General features: G+C 40.9%; 1 protein-coding gene across 11 annotated transcripts in view; it reads right to left on the bottom strand.

The window, feature by feature from the left end:
* ptprt (protein tyrosine phosphatase receptor type T) overlaps positions 1 to 18,307 on the bottom strand; it is a 275,177-nt gene that overhangs the window by 131,344 nt on the left and 125,526 nt on the right. For all 11 annotated transcript variants that reach the window (XM_029431023.1, XM_029431025.1, XM_029431026.1 and 8 more), the window contains exon 11: positions 14,334 to 14,443. In XM_029431023.1, coding sequence (XP_029286883.1) covers positions 14,334 to 14,443 — 110 coding nt within the window. The remainder of the gene's footprint in view (positions 1 to 14,333; positions 14,444 to 18,307) is intronic.

The raw sequence follows: 18,307 nt of genomic DNA, 5'->3' as shown, positions 1-18,307 counted from the left end.
ACGCTGGATCTACTCACCCGTTCTCTCGTTCAAAAGAAGTCATAAACCTCAGGTCTCTCTCTCTTTACCCCTCCTCTCTCCCTCTTCTCTCCATAGTTGATGTACTTGGAATCGGTAGAGCCATAAAGCTCAGGTTGTTTTATTGGTCAATGAAAAGGTAGGCACGCAGCGGGGCAGTGCATCTTGGGTAATAGAGTGCGAGTCTGTGAGGGATAACTCACCGGAGGGAGTATGTGAGTATGTGATTGAATTAATGTGTAGGATGGAGAAAGGGAGAGAGGTTGATATTAGAGGATAGAGGCAGAAAAGGGAGGAGAAAAGAAAGAACTAGAAGAAAGAGAAAGAAATGTAATACTCCGGTTTGTAAGTTGGAACTGTGAGCTTTATTAACGCTTAATAGATGGATTGCAAATGCTCTGTAGATCAGTTATAAACTGGTAATATAAAATAAACTTTTAGTTCAACACATTGTGAAAAATCTCCATCTAGTGCAGTGGTTCTCAACCTTTTTTGGGCCAGCACCCCCCTATCCATTATCCAGGTCCCTTACCCCCCCCCCCCCCCCCCATCAAATAAAATGTAGGCTTCCTGTTTGTCTCCTCTGATTTCTAATGTTGATTATTATGCTGTTTGTATTATTCTAATTATTATTCTTAGTATTTATAATTTATATTACATATTGATTATATTAACTTAGTATTTCAATTCTTATAATATTTTTCTTATTATAATGCGGCTATATTATGTTATTATAAAAATAAAATAAAATAAAATAATAAATAATAAATATTATATTATTAAACAAATGTTTTGTTGTTTTTACCTTCAATTTCCCTGATACACCATGTACCCAGGGAGCAAACAAAGACATTTTATTAAGGAGTGTTAAACAAATGCAACGTTAACAAGATTCAAACTTTAATCTGTGACATAGACGAAAATATCCTCGTTTTTTAAACACACACAGCCTGAATCAGCGGCAGTGATGCTGGTATTAGCTCTGCTGGTGTTAGCTCTGCTGGTGTTAGCTCTGCTGGTGTTAGCTCTACTGGTGTTAGCTCTGCTGGTGTTAGCTCTACTGATGTTAGCTCTGCTGGTGTTAGCTCTGCTGGTGTTAGCTCTGCTGGTGTTAGCTCTACTGGTGTTAGCTCTGCTGGTGTTAGCTTTGCTTGTGTTAGCTCTGCTGGTGTTAGCTCTGCTGATGTTAGCTCTACTGGTGTTAGCTCTGCTGGTGTTAGCTCTGCTTATGTTAGCTCTGCTGGTGTTAGCTCTGCTATAACGTTAGCTCTGCTGATGTTAGCTCTGCTGGTGCAGCTCGAGAGCCTTTTCCATGACCATAAGCGCGTCCACACAAACACTGGCCTTTTACTTCCACAAAGAAATAATCGTTCGTCCATTTCTCCTGGAACATTCCGCATCCACCTTTCTCTTTGTTACACTCGCCATGCTGCGTTCACTGATGTTAATGACCGTCTCGTTTAATATTGAAGTTTTTGACATGATGTGACCACGTGATGACACGTTCTGCTCGTGTTGTGTTCAAGGACCTTGGCCATCAGTCGCCGGTTATATTCTATATCTGACAATTTTTTTGGAGTAGATTTTTTGCGTGTGTTTATGAATTACCTTGCGGGCCGTTTCTAAAATATTGCTTCCAGCGCCCCCCGACATCCTCTGAACGTGTCTTCAGCATGTTTTTTTTATCTTTCATTAAAAATACTTACTTTTTCTTTCTAAACAGACAACGCACATGTCGTGACAAAGAGGAAAATGTTTTTTATTTACAACCCGTCAATGCTAAAGTTCTAATAAACCCATTAACTAGGCATGATTTCCAATGTTATTTTATGCTATTTTAATTCTGTTATTTTATACTATTTTAATTCTGTTATTTTATACTATATTAATGCTACTTCAGACTCATTTACATCAACACTGTGATTATTGTACTGTAAATGCTCTTCTGTCTAATCTTGTACTAATTGTTATGTTTTTGCTGTGAAGCACTTTGTGCTGCAATTCTTGCATGAAAGGTGCTATACAAATAAAGCTTATTATTATTGTTATCATTATTATATTATTATTACAAAAGGTGCCATGCTGGAACAAAATGGCAGAAACATTCTTCTCTTGCAGGTGTGTGTGTGTCTGTTAGTGTGTGTGTGTTTGCACATACCACTGCTTGTGTTTGTCCGTGCATGAGATTGATGCTGGTGAGTGTTAGAAGCCGTAGCTTTTACCTAACAGTCCTCTTCATCAAACACACCACAGCTGCAGTGTGTGTGTGCGTGTGTGTGTGTGTGGGGGGGGTGTGTGTGTGTGTGTGTGAGCCCTGCTGGGCGGCAACATTTTGAACTACAGCCAAGTTTTATGTAAATAAACAATGTTTACAAGGCACCATTGTGGGATCAGTGTTGTAGAAATGCTATTTCAATTCAGTTTTGTCATTTTCCATTTTTTATTCTCCGTGCTCCTGAGCTTCATTCCTCACCATCTCAGTGTTGCTGTTCCCTGTCGTGTTGAATTAAGTAGGAAGTGTATAAAGTGGTTTGTTCTTTCTGCTCCGTTTTATTTTGCTACCATTCACTTGAATGCGTTTTCAAATTGTTTACCACCTCTCCACTTCCTGAACATTTAGGAGATCCTCTCATCCGGAGCAGATTAAAGTAGAATGTCTGTGACTTTCTATCTTAAAAACATCATGTATTTCATTCCATCCACACGTAATTGATGGTTTCCTAATTTTCATGGGAAGCACATTTACTTATTGATAGCCTTTATTGGATCAAGTCTTATGTAGCTTTTGATTCCTTTGCTCTGTTCTTACTTCCATTTTTCAAAGTGTAAATGTTATTTATTACTTAAACTTGAATGTAAATAACCTTTCTCATGCATTTTTATAATAATAAAATGTTCTTGTTCTTCTCATGCCCACATGTTAGAACATGTTCATGAGACTAAAGGGATTTTATTTAAATGTGTTGCATCTTAAAATGCATTAACCGACCCCAAGATGACAGTTCGTCCTGCTCACTGTCCACTGTCTGCCTACTCTGTCCTCTAAGACTATTCAATAATAATAATAAATAATAAGTAAGTGCCTAGTGTCGACATCTTCCTGTACTGAAACTCACTTTACTAACTGTGTGAACTGTGAATTCACGACAGGAAGACATTTAATAACTTTTGTTATCGTTGCGATCTAGAAAACTTGAATAAAACTTCCTCCCCTCACCATGTACCCTGGCACCCTTGTTCTGCAACTTAGTCGGCACCTATTGTTTTAAGTTCCAGCCTTTCTGTTTTTAGAAGCTTCCATTTGGGACACACTGTTCTCCTGCTTCCCGGCTTTAAAATGTCAAGACAATCTGGGTCAATACGAATAGAAAGGCAAACTAACACAACCACAAATGCTACAACCAGGACGTACCGATACAAAGATGTATGTACATGCAAACATGCCCAAATAAAAGCCAACGTGCGTGCAGATGCACACATTATGCATACAGTATATCTCAAAAGTGAGTACACCCTTTAGATTTTTGCAAATATTCTGTTATATCCTTTCAGGGGATAACATTATCATACTGAAACTTTGATATAACTTAAAGTAGTCAGTGTGCTGCTTGAATAACAGTATAGATTTATTGTCCTTTGAAAATTACTCAGGACACAGCTGTTAATGTCTAAACAGCTGGCAACAAAAGTGAGTACACCCCATAGTGAACATGTCCTAATTGTGCCCAATGATGTTGTTTTCCCGCCCTGGTGTCATGTGACTCGTTAGTGTTACAAGGATTCAGGTGTAAATGATAAGCAGGGCTGTTAAATTTGGTGTTTTGGGCATAATTCTCTCTGAATGCTGGACAACATGGCACCTCATGGCAAGGAACTCTCTGAGCGGCTGAAAAAAAGGATTATTGCGCTTCACAAAGATGGCCTTGGCTATAAGAAGATTGCCAACACCATGAAAATGAGTTGCAGCACAGTGGCTAAGATCATACAGCGGTTTTCCAGGACAGGTTCCACTCGGAACAGGCCTCGCCAGGGTCGACCAAAGAAGTTGAGTCCACGTGCTCAGCGTCATATCCAGAGGTTGGTTTCCAAAAATAGACGTGCGAGTGCTTCCAGCATTGCTGCAGAGGTTGCAGAAGTGGGATGTCAGCCTGTCAGTGCCCAGACCATACGCCGCACACTGCATCAAATCGGTTTGTATGGCCGTCGCCCCAGACAGAAGCCCCTTCTGAAACCGATGCATAAGAAAGCCCGCAAACAGTTTGCTGAAGACAATGAATCCAAGAACATGAGTTACTGGAACCATGTCCTGTGGTCTGATGAGACCAAAATAAACCTGTTTGGGTCAGATGGTGTCCGGCGTGTGTGGCGGCACCCTGGTGAGGAGTACCAAGACAAATGTGTTTTGCCTACAGTCAAGCATGGTGGTGGCAGCATCATGGTCTGGGGCTGCATGAGTGCTGCCGGCACTGGGGAGCTGCATTTCATTGAGGGACACATGAATTCCAATATATACTGTGACATCCTGCAGCAGAGCATGATCCCCTCTCTTCGGAAACTGGGCCGTAGGGCAGTTTTCCAACATGATAATGACCCTAAACACACCTCCAAGATGACAACGGCCTTGCTGAAGAAGCTGAAGGTTAAGGTGATGGACTGGCCAAGTATGTCTCCAGACCTAAACCCAATTGAGCACATGTGGGGCATCCTCAAGAGGAAGGTGGAGGAGTGCAAGGTGTCCAACATCCGTGCGCTCCGTGATGTCGTCGTGGAGGAGTGGAAGAAGATTCCAGAAGCAACCTGTGCAGCTCTGGTGAATTCCATGCCCAGGAGGGTTAAAGCAGTGCTAGATAACAATGGTGGTCACACAAAATATTGACACTTTGGGCACAATTTAGACATGTTCACTATGGGGTGTACTCACTTTTGTTGCCAGCTGTTTAGACATTAACAGCTGTGTACTGAGTAATTTTCAAAGGACAATAAATCTATACTGTTATTCAAGCAGCACACTGACTACTTTAAGTTATATCAAAGTTTCAGTAGGATAATGTTATCCCCTGAAAGGATATAACAGAATATTTGCAAAAATCTAAAGGGTGTACTCACTTTTGAGATATACTGTATATACATAAAGACACAAATGGGAACGAGATCTTTGGTGTTTTCCTCATCCCACTTTCTTATTGTTCCCAACGAGATAAGCTAACGGGAGAAAGAAACAGACAATGCTCTGATAAGATTTTGTGTCTGTGCTGCCTCCATTGTTCTCATCGATTCTTGATAAGCAAACAGAAGTGAGAGAGAGAAAGGCAGAAGGACGGAGCGAGATGACGACTAAATATAGCCAGATAGAGTTCCCAGCCCATAGTGTTGTTCTAGCTGAGATAAATATACACAAGAGGGAGAGACGGGGAAAAACACAAAGAGAAAAACAGAGATGAGCTGCAGCACAACAATAATCTAGCGTCATAAATAGCCGAGCTGTTAATCACTAACAAAAGGCCTCAATCGCTAAATCAGGCTTTTCAATCAGCAGTCGAGAGGCGGCAGGGAGGAGGGCGAGCTCTGGGAACGAAATTCAGCAACTGACAGGATACAAGAGCTTTCCAAAGCTCTTGTATCCTGTCAGTTGTCTGCTACGGCAGCCCGCTGTGACCAAAGTTCACATCAAAATCAATGCAAACCCCCCCCCAACACAAAAAAGTATCAAAGAGTAGAAACTGGGTTCACCCTGGAAGAGGTGATCAGAGATGGAGCATTAAAATCACTGCAAAGAGAATCAGCCGGTGGTGACAGTTTGACGGGAAACTGCCCGAATCCACATCCAAGTGACGGCGGTTTGACAGACACACGGCAACTTCCTGCCAGCCGAGTTAAGACGAGTGACAGAAAGAGCGCTCTCCCTCTAGATGCTAATGTGCCCACATCTTCCGCTCTGACTCCGACATTAAATATCATCTGCTGACAAGGTATTCACCCAAGACAGGCAGTGATTTACAAGAGTACATTGAAATGTGCTTTGTGGCTTTTTTTCAGCGAGTTACTGTGAAATAGACACAATGCTCAGCTTCTTTGTTTTCTTCCTCCTGGGGAGTCTTGTTTTTGTTGTTTACTATTTTGCATTTAGATATGCAGAGCTTAACTTGGGGTATGCTTAACATCTTAAATCAGCTGTAACAAATAGCAATAGGTAAACAATTTGAGTCACAGCTATTTAATATGTTCCTGCAAAACAGCTGTTAGGAAGATAAGTGGATAGGAGAGCAAAAGAGGCACTTTCCCTCTAATTTGAAAGTTTATTGAGATAAGATGTTGCTCTATCCCCAAAGTGACTTAGCAAAGTGGAAATATAATAGAAAGATATATTAAGAATAAACTCGACAGAGGTAAAACTGGCTGCACAACAGGGGCAATGCAGGAGAGAAAGAAATAAATAAACCCAGGAGAGCTCGGCCTCAGCACTGAGGTAATGAGGGAGAAATAAAAAGGGAAAATGTGAGAGAATTAAAATGAAAATCTGAGAGGTGAAGATGTCAAGGGAGGCGTAACTGCCTGCTGGCCTGTGGGGCTTTCAGAGATCATGTGATTGGCTCGAGAGAAAGAGGAGAGGAGCCCTGATTGGCTACAGGGCAGGAAGTTGTAGTGCTTGAGAGATTAGAGCCTTGCGCATTATCGTGTGTGTGTGTGTGTGTGTGTGTGTGTGTGTGTGTGTGTGTGTGTGTGTGTGTGTGTGTGTGTGTTGCTCCTCATCATTGACTACTGGCAGACATATTTGTGTTTTAAGAGACTTCTGCTCATTTATTTATTTGTATATGTACAGTATTTATTGTTTATACAGTATTATGTTTTGCGGCTTTCAGCGTTGTTTGTTGTTTTAGTAGCAACAATTAAAAACATTTGTAAAAGAAAATAATGTATCATAATGGTCATAAACATCGGGCAATAAAAACTGTATTGATAATACAGCACAGTTTAACACGTATGTATTTATCTGTACTACTAACAGGGTACATGCTCATAACAATACATATTATAGAATCTTATATTTCTATCTGCATATTCTATAAGCACTAGTTCAAGCAATGTTCTTTAAATATTTAATTATGACCATTTCACATATCACACATAACAATGAGCAGTTTGAGAAACTAAACTCTTGTTTTTGACTGAACTGAAACGATGCACTTATTCGTCCCATTAACTACTAAAACCTCAAAGTAAATACTTCATATAGATTAAAGAATATCTTTAGCTGCATGGCGTCCTTTGACATGCTTGCTGTGTTTTTGATAATAATGACTTGTTTGCTTTGTCTTATTGTAATAAAGGTAACGTCTCTGGGCTCGTTTGCTAGCAGCCATATTGTTTTGACGTTTAACCCCTGAATGCACCTATTTTCACAACAATGCTAATCAAGCGGTTGTTAATTAAAACTGAAACTCCATTTATGTTCCTGTTTCTGAAGGTGAAAACAGAACAATGAACAATGTGAGCTTTGTGCAACGCCGCCTCCTCCATCAGGGGACTGTTGATTATAATTATAAGAGTACAAGTTGACTCTTCTGTTGGCTTGTGATGTTCTAGGGGGGGGGAGCTAAACCACAGCAGGCTGTAAATAAATATTTAAGATACACACACATAGGGTTGCATTACTACACACAGGTGCACACAGGTGTAAGTGATACCAGGCCGTTCTCCTGCAGGCCAGAGAGGCAGTGTGACAGAGTAAATGGGGTCAGCAGCTCAAGGACTTGAAAGCCACATGAAATATAGTCTATTATTGACAGAAAGGAAAAACAATACGGAGGAAGAGAGCAAAGAGAAGGTGGGGAGACAGAGAAGAAAAGTTAGGCAGGAGATTGCTGCTCGCTCAGTGTCTTGACTTTGTCTCTATGTTTGTCTGTAAGTTGTGAAAGTAGCAATTATTTCTGATCCTTGTTCTTTCTACATAGAACACAGACGTACGTTTATTTCTTGAATCATGTTTCTACTTTTTCTTCCTCTCTTTTAGATCTTGTAGAAATAGAAGCCTCTATGCTTGTGTGTGGTGTGTGTGTGTGTGTGTGTGTGTGTGTGTGTGTGTGTGTGTGTGTGTGTGTGTGTGTGTGTGTGTGTGTGTGTGTGAGAGCTGTGTGCCTTCCTCTGTCTTTACTGCAAGCCAGTGCTCGGTGGAGATCTTCTCTTGCCAATTTTAATCAGCAGTCTGACTGTGTGACTGTGTGACTGTGTGAGTGTGTGAGTGTGTGAGTGTGTGAGTGTGTGAGTGTGTGAGTGTGTGAGTGTGTCTCAGACTCAAAGTGAACTTTCTGTAAGAGATGGTGTTAAGCTTTGAGTCTTCGTCTTTGAGGTCAACTCCACAAACAAGCTTGTTGTCAGTAAACAGTTTCTCCAGCACAGCAGCGCGGTGTAGCTGTCTTTGTTAAATGCTCATTCTGTGATCCATGTGTAAATAACGGGGTTTGCTGACCTTTCAAGAGTGAGGAAACAGGAAGGGATTCTCCAACACTGATTGGCAGCGTTCTCAATAAAACTGTTAATACTAGACAACATCCTTTCCTTTTGTCTTCTCCTCCTTTGACAGCTTAAAAATGTGTCTAAAGACCATTCTCTCAACCATCATCATTTATTTTATTTAGTAGTTTTTGAAATACTGTTGTGTTATGTTTTAAATGAACTTTATAGATAAACTTGACTAGACTGTCAGTGAAATGGGCCAGTAATGTCACTAATCACCAGTTAAACAACCAAAATGCTTGTTTTCATCAGCAAAGCAAACTCTTCCAACACTTTGTAACTATAGTTGCAATTTAATGTGTTGCACAAATCACACATCTGTCATTAACGGCTTCACCATCAGTGAATACTTTCATCCATAATAATGTTGTACGATAATGTTGTTTTGTAAATGCAAAACAACTTAAAATGTGGGGTATTGTTGAGGCCATCCCAGACTTTCATGAAAACGTTGATATTCCTGATGCTTCAGATGCTATGGTTTGCATGGACTTCTGATAACCTCCGTCTTACTATTTGTGAGTCGTTGCATGCCCTGTTGGGTTTTTTTGCACCATCTTTAGCTTCCTGTTTTGCACTGAAGCGAGCTGAGCCGCTGCTATCGCCCAGAAAACCGTAAACAGAATCGATAGCGAGATCACCTCAGGCGACTCCTGCTCTCCTAATGAGAATCAATCATTCCTTTGTTAAGAAACCAGCAATAAGAGAAGAGAACGTAACAACTATATGTCTGCCGTTTCTACAGAAATCAACAGCTTGGAACAGAGTAACTCACTGAAATAAAGGCCAGACTGGTTGCCAGTATTGATCTTTGTGATTGATTAAAGGCCCTACTTGTGGAAAGAGGAATTTTGAGAGTTATTCACACACAAGAGCAGAATAACTACATACTGTACTAGTAGCCTATCCCTCTCGTGTGTATGATTAAACAGCTCCAAGGTTTGTCAGCATTCCCGGTCTCGCCGCTGGGTATTCGGAACAGCTGGAGGGTTTTGAATTGTTCCTTTGACCAAATCATTAAGGTTCATGAAGCTACAACTACTCGGTTAAGGTTAGAGGAAGATCACCTGAATGGTTCAAATAAACCACAATGACCTTTGAGGAAGGACGCAGACCAAAGTCAACCAGTTCCCTGAGGTTTGGCAGCAGAACAACATCACAGTACCTTTGCCTTTGCTATTACTAGAGGACAATCAGTGGCGGAAGAACAAAAGAAGTTGAAGAACAAAGTGATTATTGGTCATTTTTGGGAATTTCCAACAATAAATGCTTTTGTTTTTCTGGTGAGAAAAGTCTTCTTTGTGTACAAGTCAAATTATTTTTGTTTAAATAGCATACTAAATTCAGTTGTATCTGTGCATAGCAAAGTCACAAAATATACCAAAATATACGTAATATGGTTAGTTAAGAGTACTTGAGCCTCCACACTATAGGTGTATCTGCTTTATATTAGAGGTCTGATCTGCTTCACCACTTTATACTAACTCAATGTTAGCACCAGCATCTGTTAAGCTTGCAGGGGCTCAGGAGTAACTCTGCAGAGACCAGCAGGAGGTGAGATAGCTATCAGAGAGGACCTGAAATGTTTGGATGGTGTGATGGGGCAATCAAAGAAGGGATAGATAAGGTTATGATCTGTGTGCGCGCCAGTGTGTGCTCGTCTACTCTCAGTTCAGTAACTGCCAATATCTGTGTATTATGTGAGGGGTCATAGAGGGCAGGTAGCAGGGAGACTTCCATGGTAGAGAACCTGTTGTATTTTATATTGATAGTTTCTCATAGTTCTCAGTTCTTCTGCATTCAATCACAAGACTATTTCTGTCATTTAAAACGGTGCGGAAAAGGAACGGCAGACAAGGGTGATTAACAAAAAGCGAGCTTTATTAAAACGAAGCTGAAAGTACAAAACTAAAAAAGCAAAACAACGGAGGGATCAACTGAAAAGACAAACCAGGATGACACGAGGAACACGAGGAAGCACAAGGAAGAACGCCAGGGAACATTACCATAACGTGGATGACACATGGATGACGAACAGACAAGGATCACTGGGACAGACCCGGATATATACACACAGACACTAAACGAGGGAATGAGACACAGCTGCGGGAGAAAGGCAAATACACGAGGGCAGGGTGGATGTACACAGGAGGATCAAATCAACAATCACAGGAGGAGGAAGCAAAACACGAGGCCAGGAAGTAAAACAAGACATGCCACAAGGGGAGTGAACTTTACAAAATAAAACAGGAAGTATTTACAAGATCGTGACAAAAACATCAATCGCACAATTTGAAGATTTTCCATCCTCACTTTTAAGACCTAAATGCAGCTAAATCCCAACTGACAGATCTGCTGCCCCGCTTGAACGCCAATTAAACGGCACAATGCCACTTTAAGAGGATAAGAGTGAGAATCCTGTATCAAATTGTGTCTAATCTACAGGAAAATAAAGACTTGAAATGAATTGCTTCACCAGGCTCTTCCTACATTCCCCAGTCACGTTCATTATTTTGGATTAGAGGTTTTCTGTACTACAAAAACATCACCTGATTGGCAGTGACCACCCAAAATGGAGGATTGGGATGGACTCATTTATCAGGGATTGTGTTGTTGCTGGTGGAAAGGTCTTCTCTGGCGGGGGTTAATGTCAGCTAAGAATGACATACTGATCAGATTAAGTGCCAATTAAATGTGTGGTGCCAATTTAAGAAGATCACAGTAAAACCTTGCAGTAAACTTGTCTAATCTAGTTTTACTGTGTCACCTGATCTCCAGAAGTTTCTGGTACTTAATGTTTAGTATTGGAGTTTATTTCTTATTGTCCAGATGGGAAATGTGGACATAACAGAGCAGAGCAAAGCTTGATGAATCCACGTTCCACAGACGAGTCAAGCCTACACTTCTGTGACTGAAATCTTATTTGTTTGTTTTGTGGCATGAATAGAAATAACAGAATTGTTGCAGGTCAATCAAACAGATTTGAGTACAAAAATGCTGTTTATGAATCATCTTCCTTCCTACATCCATGGAAAAGACCGACTAATAAAGTTTTATTCTATATTTCTGTTGTTAAAATTATCATTAGATGTCCTCTCTCCCCCACCTCCCTCCATCGCTTGTTCCCGATCTCAGATGAATAGGACACGGAAGGAGTGAGGGGGGAGGTGAGGGGGGTCCCCTTAGATCTCACCCAGATGTATCCTTTAATCCTGTAATTACCTGCAATTACAGTAATAGAAGCAAGAGATGAAGTGATCATATGTGTCCTCTTGATTAATTCATGTTATCATGCTATTTGAGGAATAATGTTTCTTGCGTTTTATCTCCTCTCCCAGTTCAAGCTCTGTTCTTCTCATGCTACTCGTCTCTCCTCACCATTCTCCACCTCCATCCATCTATCACTCCCCCCCCCCCCCCACACACACACGCCTCCTTCCCCTTCCCTCTCATTGTCCTGGGTGTAATTCATCTAGTTTCCATCCTGAAAAGCGAGGGAAACAGGAGGAGGAAAAAAAAAAGACAACAGAGCGGGAGAGGACGCAACAAGAGCCCCTTTAGATGTTGCACACGATGCCTTTAATCCTGTCAATAGCTGCAATTATAGTAATTATCTCTAATAGCGGTGCATTGTGCTGCCGCTCTGATATGTTTAACAGATGATGCAGAGAGGGCAGGGAGCTGAGATTCACATTAATGAAACAGACACAAAACAAGGCGAAACTGATGATGGTCCCGGAGAGTGTTTTTCAAGCTCTGGTTCAAGGTCTAATGGAGGTCTCAGAAATGGTGCTAAGTGGTCTTTTTACCGCGCAGAAAGAGAGGAGACTGAAGTAGAGAGGGCTTGGGAGAAAATAGAGGTAATTAGATAGAAGATGAGTTAGGTTGAAATATAACATTTCATCTCAATCAAGATGAAAAACTGCAATGAAATGTATGAAATACAGAAACCGACCTTCACCTTAGTAACTATTTATAAGAGAAATGTTACAGACGTGTTAATGTTGTTCACATAACTGTGACAGAGGACAGCCGAGCAAAAGTCTGCAAGTGATACCTGCTCACTGATATGCAGACAGAGAAGCTGACTTCAGGTGTTTGACAGAAAGGTCAATATGTGTCGTCATTTATCAAACAAAATGTCAAACCTTCTTTATTTCCAGCTTCTCAAATGTGAGATTCTTTCGCTTTTATCACATCTTTTAAATTAAAAACCTTTGGTTAAACCAAAGCAATTGATTTAATGACGGAACCTTGATCTCTGGGAATTGGTAATAATTGGAAAACATTTTCATAAACATTACAATTAATGAAAGAAGAGTAGGTCAATCAATAAGAAGTAAAATCATTAGTTGCATTAGATCTTACAATTTATTTGGGCAGTTTCCAATTTGTACAATATGCTATAAGAGTAATTAAGAATTGTGTGTGTGTGTGTGTGTGTGTGTGTGTGTGTGTGTGTGTGTGTGTCTGTGTGTGTGTGTGTGTCTGTGTGTGTGTGTGTGTGTGTGTCTGTGTGTGTGTGTGTGTGTGTGTCTGTGTGTGTGTGTGTGTCTGTGTGTGTGTGTGTGTGTCTGTGTGTGTGTGTGTGTGTCTGTGTGTGTGTGTGTGTGTGTGTGTGTGTCTGTGTCTGTGTGTGTGTGAGTGTGTGTGTGTGTCTGTGTGTGTGTGTGTGTGTGTGTGTGTGTCTGTGTGTGTGTGTGTGTGTGTGTGTGTCTGTGTGTGTCTGTGTGTGTGTGAGTGTGTCACGATACAAGAGTGACCTCGTTTCTACTCATGGCACAAGAGGAAAGTGAAAAACTTTCTGTCCTGAGTAACCGAGGCAGGTTTTTCAAACTCTACACACACACACACTTATATCACTTTCTAACTAACACATTTTCTCCACACACACTGTCGACTTCACACATTCTCTCTCCCACACACACACTCACACACACACACACACTTATATGGAAACTTCAGAAAACACTTTAATACTGAGTACTTCCCGAAGTTCTCTTACACACACTTTTCATCACTTGCTAAGTCACTTTCTTCCTCACACACTAACTAAAAATCTCACCAATTTATACAAGAACACACATTTCCTTTGCTTGGTACACCCTCTTTCAGACACACACACACACACACAGACACACACACACACACACACACACACATACACACACACACACACACACAGACACACACACACACACACACACACACACACACACTAATAGTCCTGCCAGGTCTTGGTGTGAGGTAGCTCCTTGATGCAGTGATATAAGAGGCAGACAGGAGGCAGAGAATGGGTCAATAATTCATTAGATAGAGGGTTCAACTCTACTTCAACCCGAAAAAACCTTCTATAACCACACCCACACACACACACGTAATCTATCCCTCTATTTCACTCACTCCCAAACATTGTTTCAGGGACTGTCAGGGGATAAGTCTCTCTTCCACGTTCTGTTCCAACACCTACTTTCCTCTTTCTCCTTCCAAAAGAATTCACTCACGTATGAATTGCTGATTATATCTAATTCTATATGTGTTCAAACTACTGTTTCCTGTTATTTAGGTTTGACCCAGTTGTACTCAGAGATAAGCATCACACCTGGTATCAAAGCCAGACATGGAAATGAGGATGTAATTGATGTTGACGAGTTAATGTAGACGCACAACGTTAAATATAATTCCAGGATGAGCTTTAATGGAGGAATGTAGTCTTAGATTGCGCAGGTGCACTCAATATATTTTAGTTCCACACTTTGAACCTTGTCGCCACTGAGCATTGTGAGAAGTCTCTGACTGACCTCGTACAGCGTGATGCCCCCGTTGGTCTCATTGGGAGCTTTCCATTGCATGAAGATCTTCTCCTCGTACGGCGTGTTCTGCAGAGACTCCATCGGCACGGAGCCCGGCACTGCAGAGACAGGGACACGCAGCATTGTTATACAACGTGACAAAACAAAGTACATCTGCTGTCTATATAAAAACGTCACATCAGCAACAATCACGTGTTTTGGTAACTTTTGTAAAAATTGTGCAGCGATGACTCAAACATGTAATAAAACCAACTTCTCGTGCGGCCTTTAAACACACCATGAAACACAGCAAAGTGTGTCCCGTACATAAAGCAACGATGCAACTTCTTAAAAAGAAGGTAGAAGAAAAGTGCAAAGAAAACGAACAGAAAGAAGTTTGAATCACTTAATTCTGTTATTTAGTGAAGCAAAAGCTTGGAAATATCTGGGAACCTTCTCATCAGAAATATTAAGTTACTGAAAATCTAATTTAGGGCTTTTTCCCTGTGAGGCAGAATGAAACCCAGCGCTCGCACCAGAACATTTTATCATGAAGGACGTTCGCTACAATTAACTTTGACAGGGTATTCAATTATTTTTCTTATATTCTGAAAGGATGAAGTCTCTTTCATGTATATCAGGCTGCTTTCTGAAAATGAACTGCTGTCCAAAGTATTGCTACTCAGGTTATAAGAAGTGTAGCTGAGATATTTAATGTGCTGAATCGAACATGTCTCTGTTATCGTGAACGTACCTTCGGTTAAACTGTTGCCATGTATGGAAATGTAGATTATTAGTGTGCACTAAATGTAATGGGTTCAACATCAGCCTTTTGAAAACACACGTCAAGGTAAGTTTAACGATGAGTTTTGACTTTCAGGTGGAATTTGTATATTATTCTGATCCTAAACTGAAGAGGAAACAGCTGCTGGGACAAAGCAACAGCAGCCGCGCTGGTTTTCATGGGCGATTGGCACTTATCCTAACTGACCGCTGGGAGCCCGACTGTCCAATCAAACTCATTTGGATGTTAAACCTCATACGATAAGCGTACAAAGTTAATTACTAATTCAAATGTCTCCTGTCGGGGCAAAACTTTCCCCTAATGATCAAAGTGTCAACTTTATACTTTCATTTGACGCTGCTCAAAAGATGGATTAGCACTTTTTGTAGTCGACCCAATTGTAGGTGAAAAACAAAAAGTATATATTTGGACAAAATAACAAACGTATTAAAGGTTTCATGTTTTATATTTGACGGCAGATACTTTGCAGTAAAACAAAGTCTACCTTCCTACAGACATGTGGTATCGTTCCTGTGTTTGGCCTCTAAAGCAGCCATCTTCTTTAGGTGACTTAGTCTTCGGTGACTCACTTTGCACTCAGTCATGAGCATGTGATCCGTTCTTAGTCTCAAGATGGCCTGCTTTACTGTGATGTGGTAGGAGACTCAAAGAGGCTTTACTGAGCAGCACATAGTTGGATTTATTTTACTATACAAAACAATATAGTGCGACTGTATAAAATATCCCCGATAGTCGTGAAAGTGTTAGAGTAAGAAACAAAGAGAAGGGTCCAAATCACTGCATTTGTCCTATGTTTGTAGATTTGTACAGGCGCGCCACACTGTTTTGGCGACGTGTTTTGCCAGCCAAGGTGTTTTTGAAGCAGCCCCGTCTGTAGCAACGCGTCCGGGTGTGATCCGCCCCCACTGCCAGGATAACGTGAGGACACACGGCGAGGTGCAGACAGAAGTGCTACTGTACACAGACGCTTGACTCAATATAGTAAAATCTACCTAGTAACAACAGTGTGTGTGTGTGTGTGTGTGTGTGTGTGTGTGTGTGTGTGTGTGTGTGTGTGTGTGTGTGTGTGTGTGTGTGTGTGTTTTCAGGAGGAGACAAGCTTTCACACATCTTTATGAAGGTGTCTGACACATTGTCACAGATTTCTGCTGTCAAACTGTTAAAAACACAAATACACACACACAGTTACACACACAAACAGACACACGTGCACAAACACATGCACGTCTAGCACTAGACCCAAGACCACGGTCGTGCCTGTGCACACAGAGGGGTGTGAATTGTTCTAAATGTTAAGGGGAAGGAGACAGACAGTGCCTGGAGGAACAACTGACTGCGATGTGTTAAAATCCATGTGTGTGTTTTTGTGTGTGCATTTCCTGCTTCTACCTCTCACTTCCTTTTCTTCTTGTTCCTCACTTTCCTCTTCATGATCATTCAGCACTCGCAGGAAACGGTTTCCACGATGCTGTGATCTATGACCTTTAATCCGTTTGCTGTGCATAATGTTGGTGATGGAAGAAGTTAAGTCTGCACTCACTGTACGTCACTGTGGATGAGAGTGTCGACTAAACGCCTGCAATGTTACCCAGAGACGAGTCGGACAACGGCAGGAAGCTTTTGATGCTCTTTGTCTGATGCACATCAATTGGGAAAAGCTTTTGGAAAAGATCCTGAGCGTTCAGCCGTCTGCAGCCACAAATTGAATCGAACAAGAAAAGATGGATGCGACACAGAATTTCCTTTTACATCTGAGACTTGGGTGCCATCATCCATCTTTCTTTAAAACGTCAGGGAGCTTTAGGAGTTTCAAAGACTGTGGCCTGGTTTAAGATTCAAAGCATCACACGGAGGACGGACCAGTTTACTAAATGTGGTACGAGCTGAATGCATCGTGCATATCGGCTCTGCAACTAAATCTGATGGCATTTTGCCTACAGATGGCACTAAAGTGACAATAAATATAAATATATATGTTCACCAGCCAGTTCAGTCACTTTGTGTGACTCGTTACCTCCTTGCATGAAGCCCCAATATTCTGGTCCATGTATGTATGTATGATACCAATCTGGTCAACAAACTGCCACAATAATGATAATAATTATTATCATTATTTTCATTATTTATTTTCATTATTTTTTTAATTTATTTAATTATTTAATTTATTAATTTATTTAATTTATTTAATTTATTTAATTTATTTAATTTATTTAATTTATTTAATTTATTTATTTAATTTATTTAATTTATTTATCAACCTTTATTTTACCAGGATATGTGTCATAAATAATCATTTAAATAAATGTCTTACATGCTGTTAAAGTGTTTTCTAGTCGTATTTGGTACATTTGGTTTTTCCCAACAAACAAAAATGACACTTGGACTTTCGAGAAGCTTGTGGCCACTTGCCAGACGAGATATATTGTGTCAGTCAAGAATTCAAGGGTCGTCTTTTGTCACAGGGTTGCACAACAAAATGCAGTTGTAGCTAGTTGTCTGACAGAAGAATATTTTGATTAGTAATTCCAAGGTGTTGATTAAGGCCCTCGTCTGTGGAGCATATCAAATTACCCTAACAAAGAAACGTAATTAGATGCCGCCATTTTCATTCAAAACCTTATCACTCGTGTGTGTGTGTTTGTGTGTGCGCCTGTGTGTGTGTGTGCACTCTCCTCTTTTATGATGCACAATTTCTACCTGGATATCTGGGTGGTGCCTTTGTGTGGGGCTCTGTGTGCAAATGCCTGCGAAAGCCTTCTATGACTCACAGTGTGCACCCCGACATCTGCATGCTGCTTTCCAGCATGTACGCGAGTGTGTTGATCATGAGTCACACGGCGTACTTGTGTATCCGCTTGCTGTGTGTGTGTGTTTCTCTCTGTTTGTATGTGTTTGTGTGTATTCCTTTGCACCTTGGAGGCCGAGACAGAAGAAAAACAGGCTTCATTGAAAAGATAACGGCAGCTGTAACACATTAATCATAACTTAATTAACTTCCACTGTGCTGCACAATGAATGGCCTGCTCTCGCTCTCTCTCTCTCTCTCTCTCTCTCTCTCTCTCTCTCTCTCTCTCTCTCTCTCTCTCTCTCTCTCCAAATCCTCATTTCAATTCAAAAAGTCTTTACTGGCATGAAATGAATCTTTGATACTCCTCTCCGGCTTTCATTTATCTGGCAT

Source organism: Cottoperca gobio, chromosome 5, assembly GCF_900634415.1.
Source record: "Cottoperca gobio chromosome 5, fCotGob3.1, whole genome shotgun sequence".
In the NCBI taxonomy this organism is placed as follows: Eukaryota; Metazoa; Chordata; class Actinopteri; order Perciformes; family Bovichtidae; genus Cottoperca; species Cottoperca gobio.
This window is presented reverse-complemented; position numbering and strand designations above follow the sequence as displayed.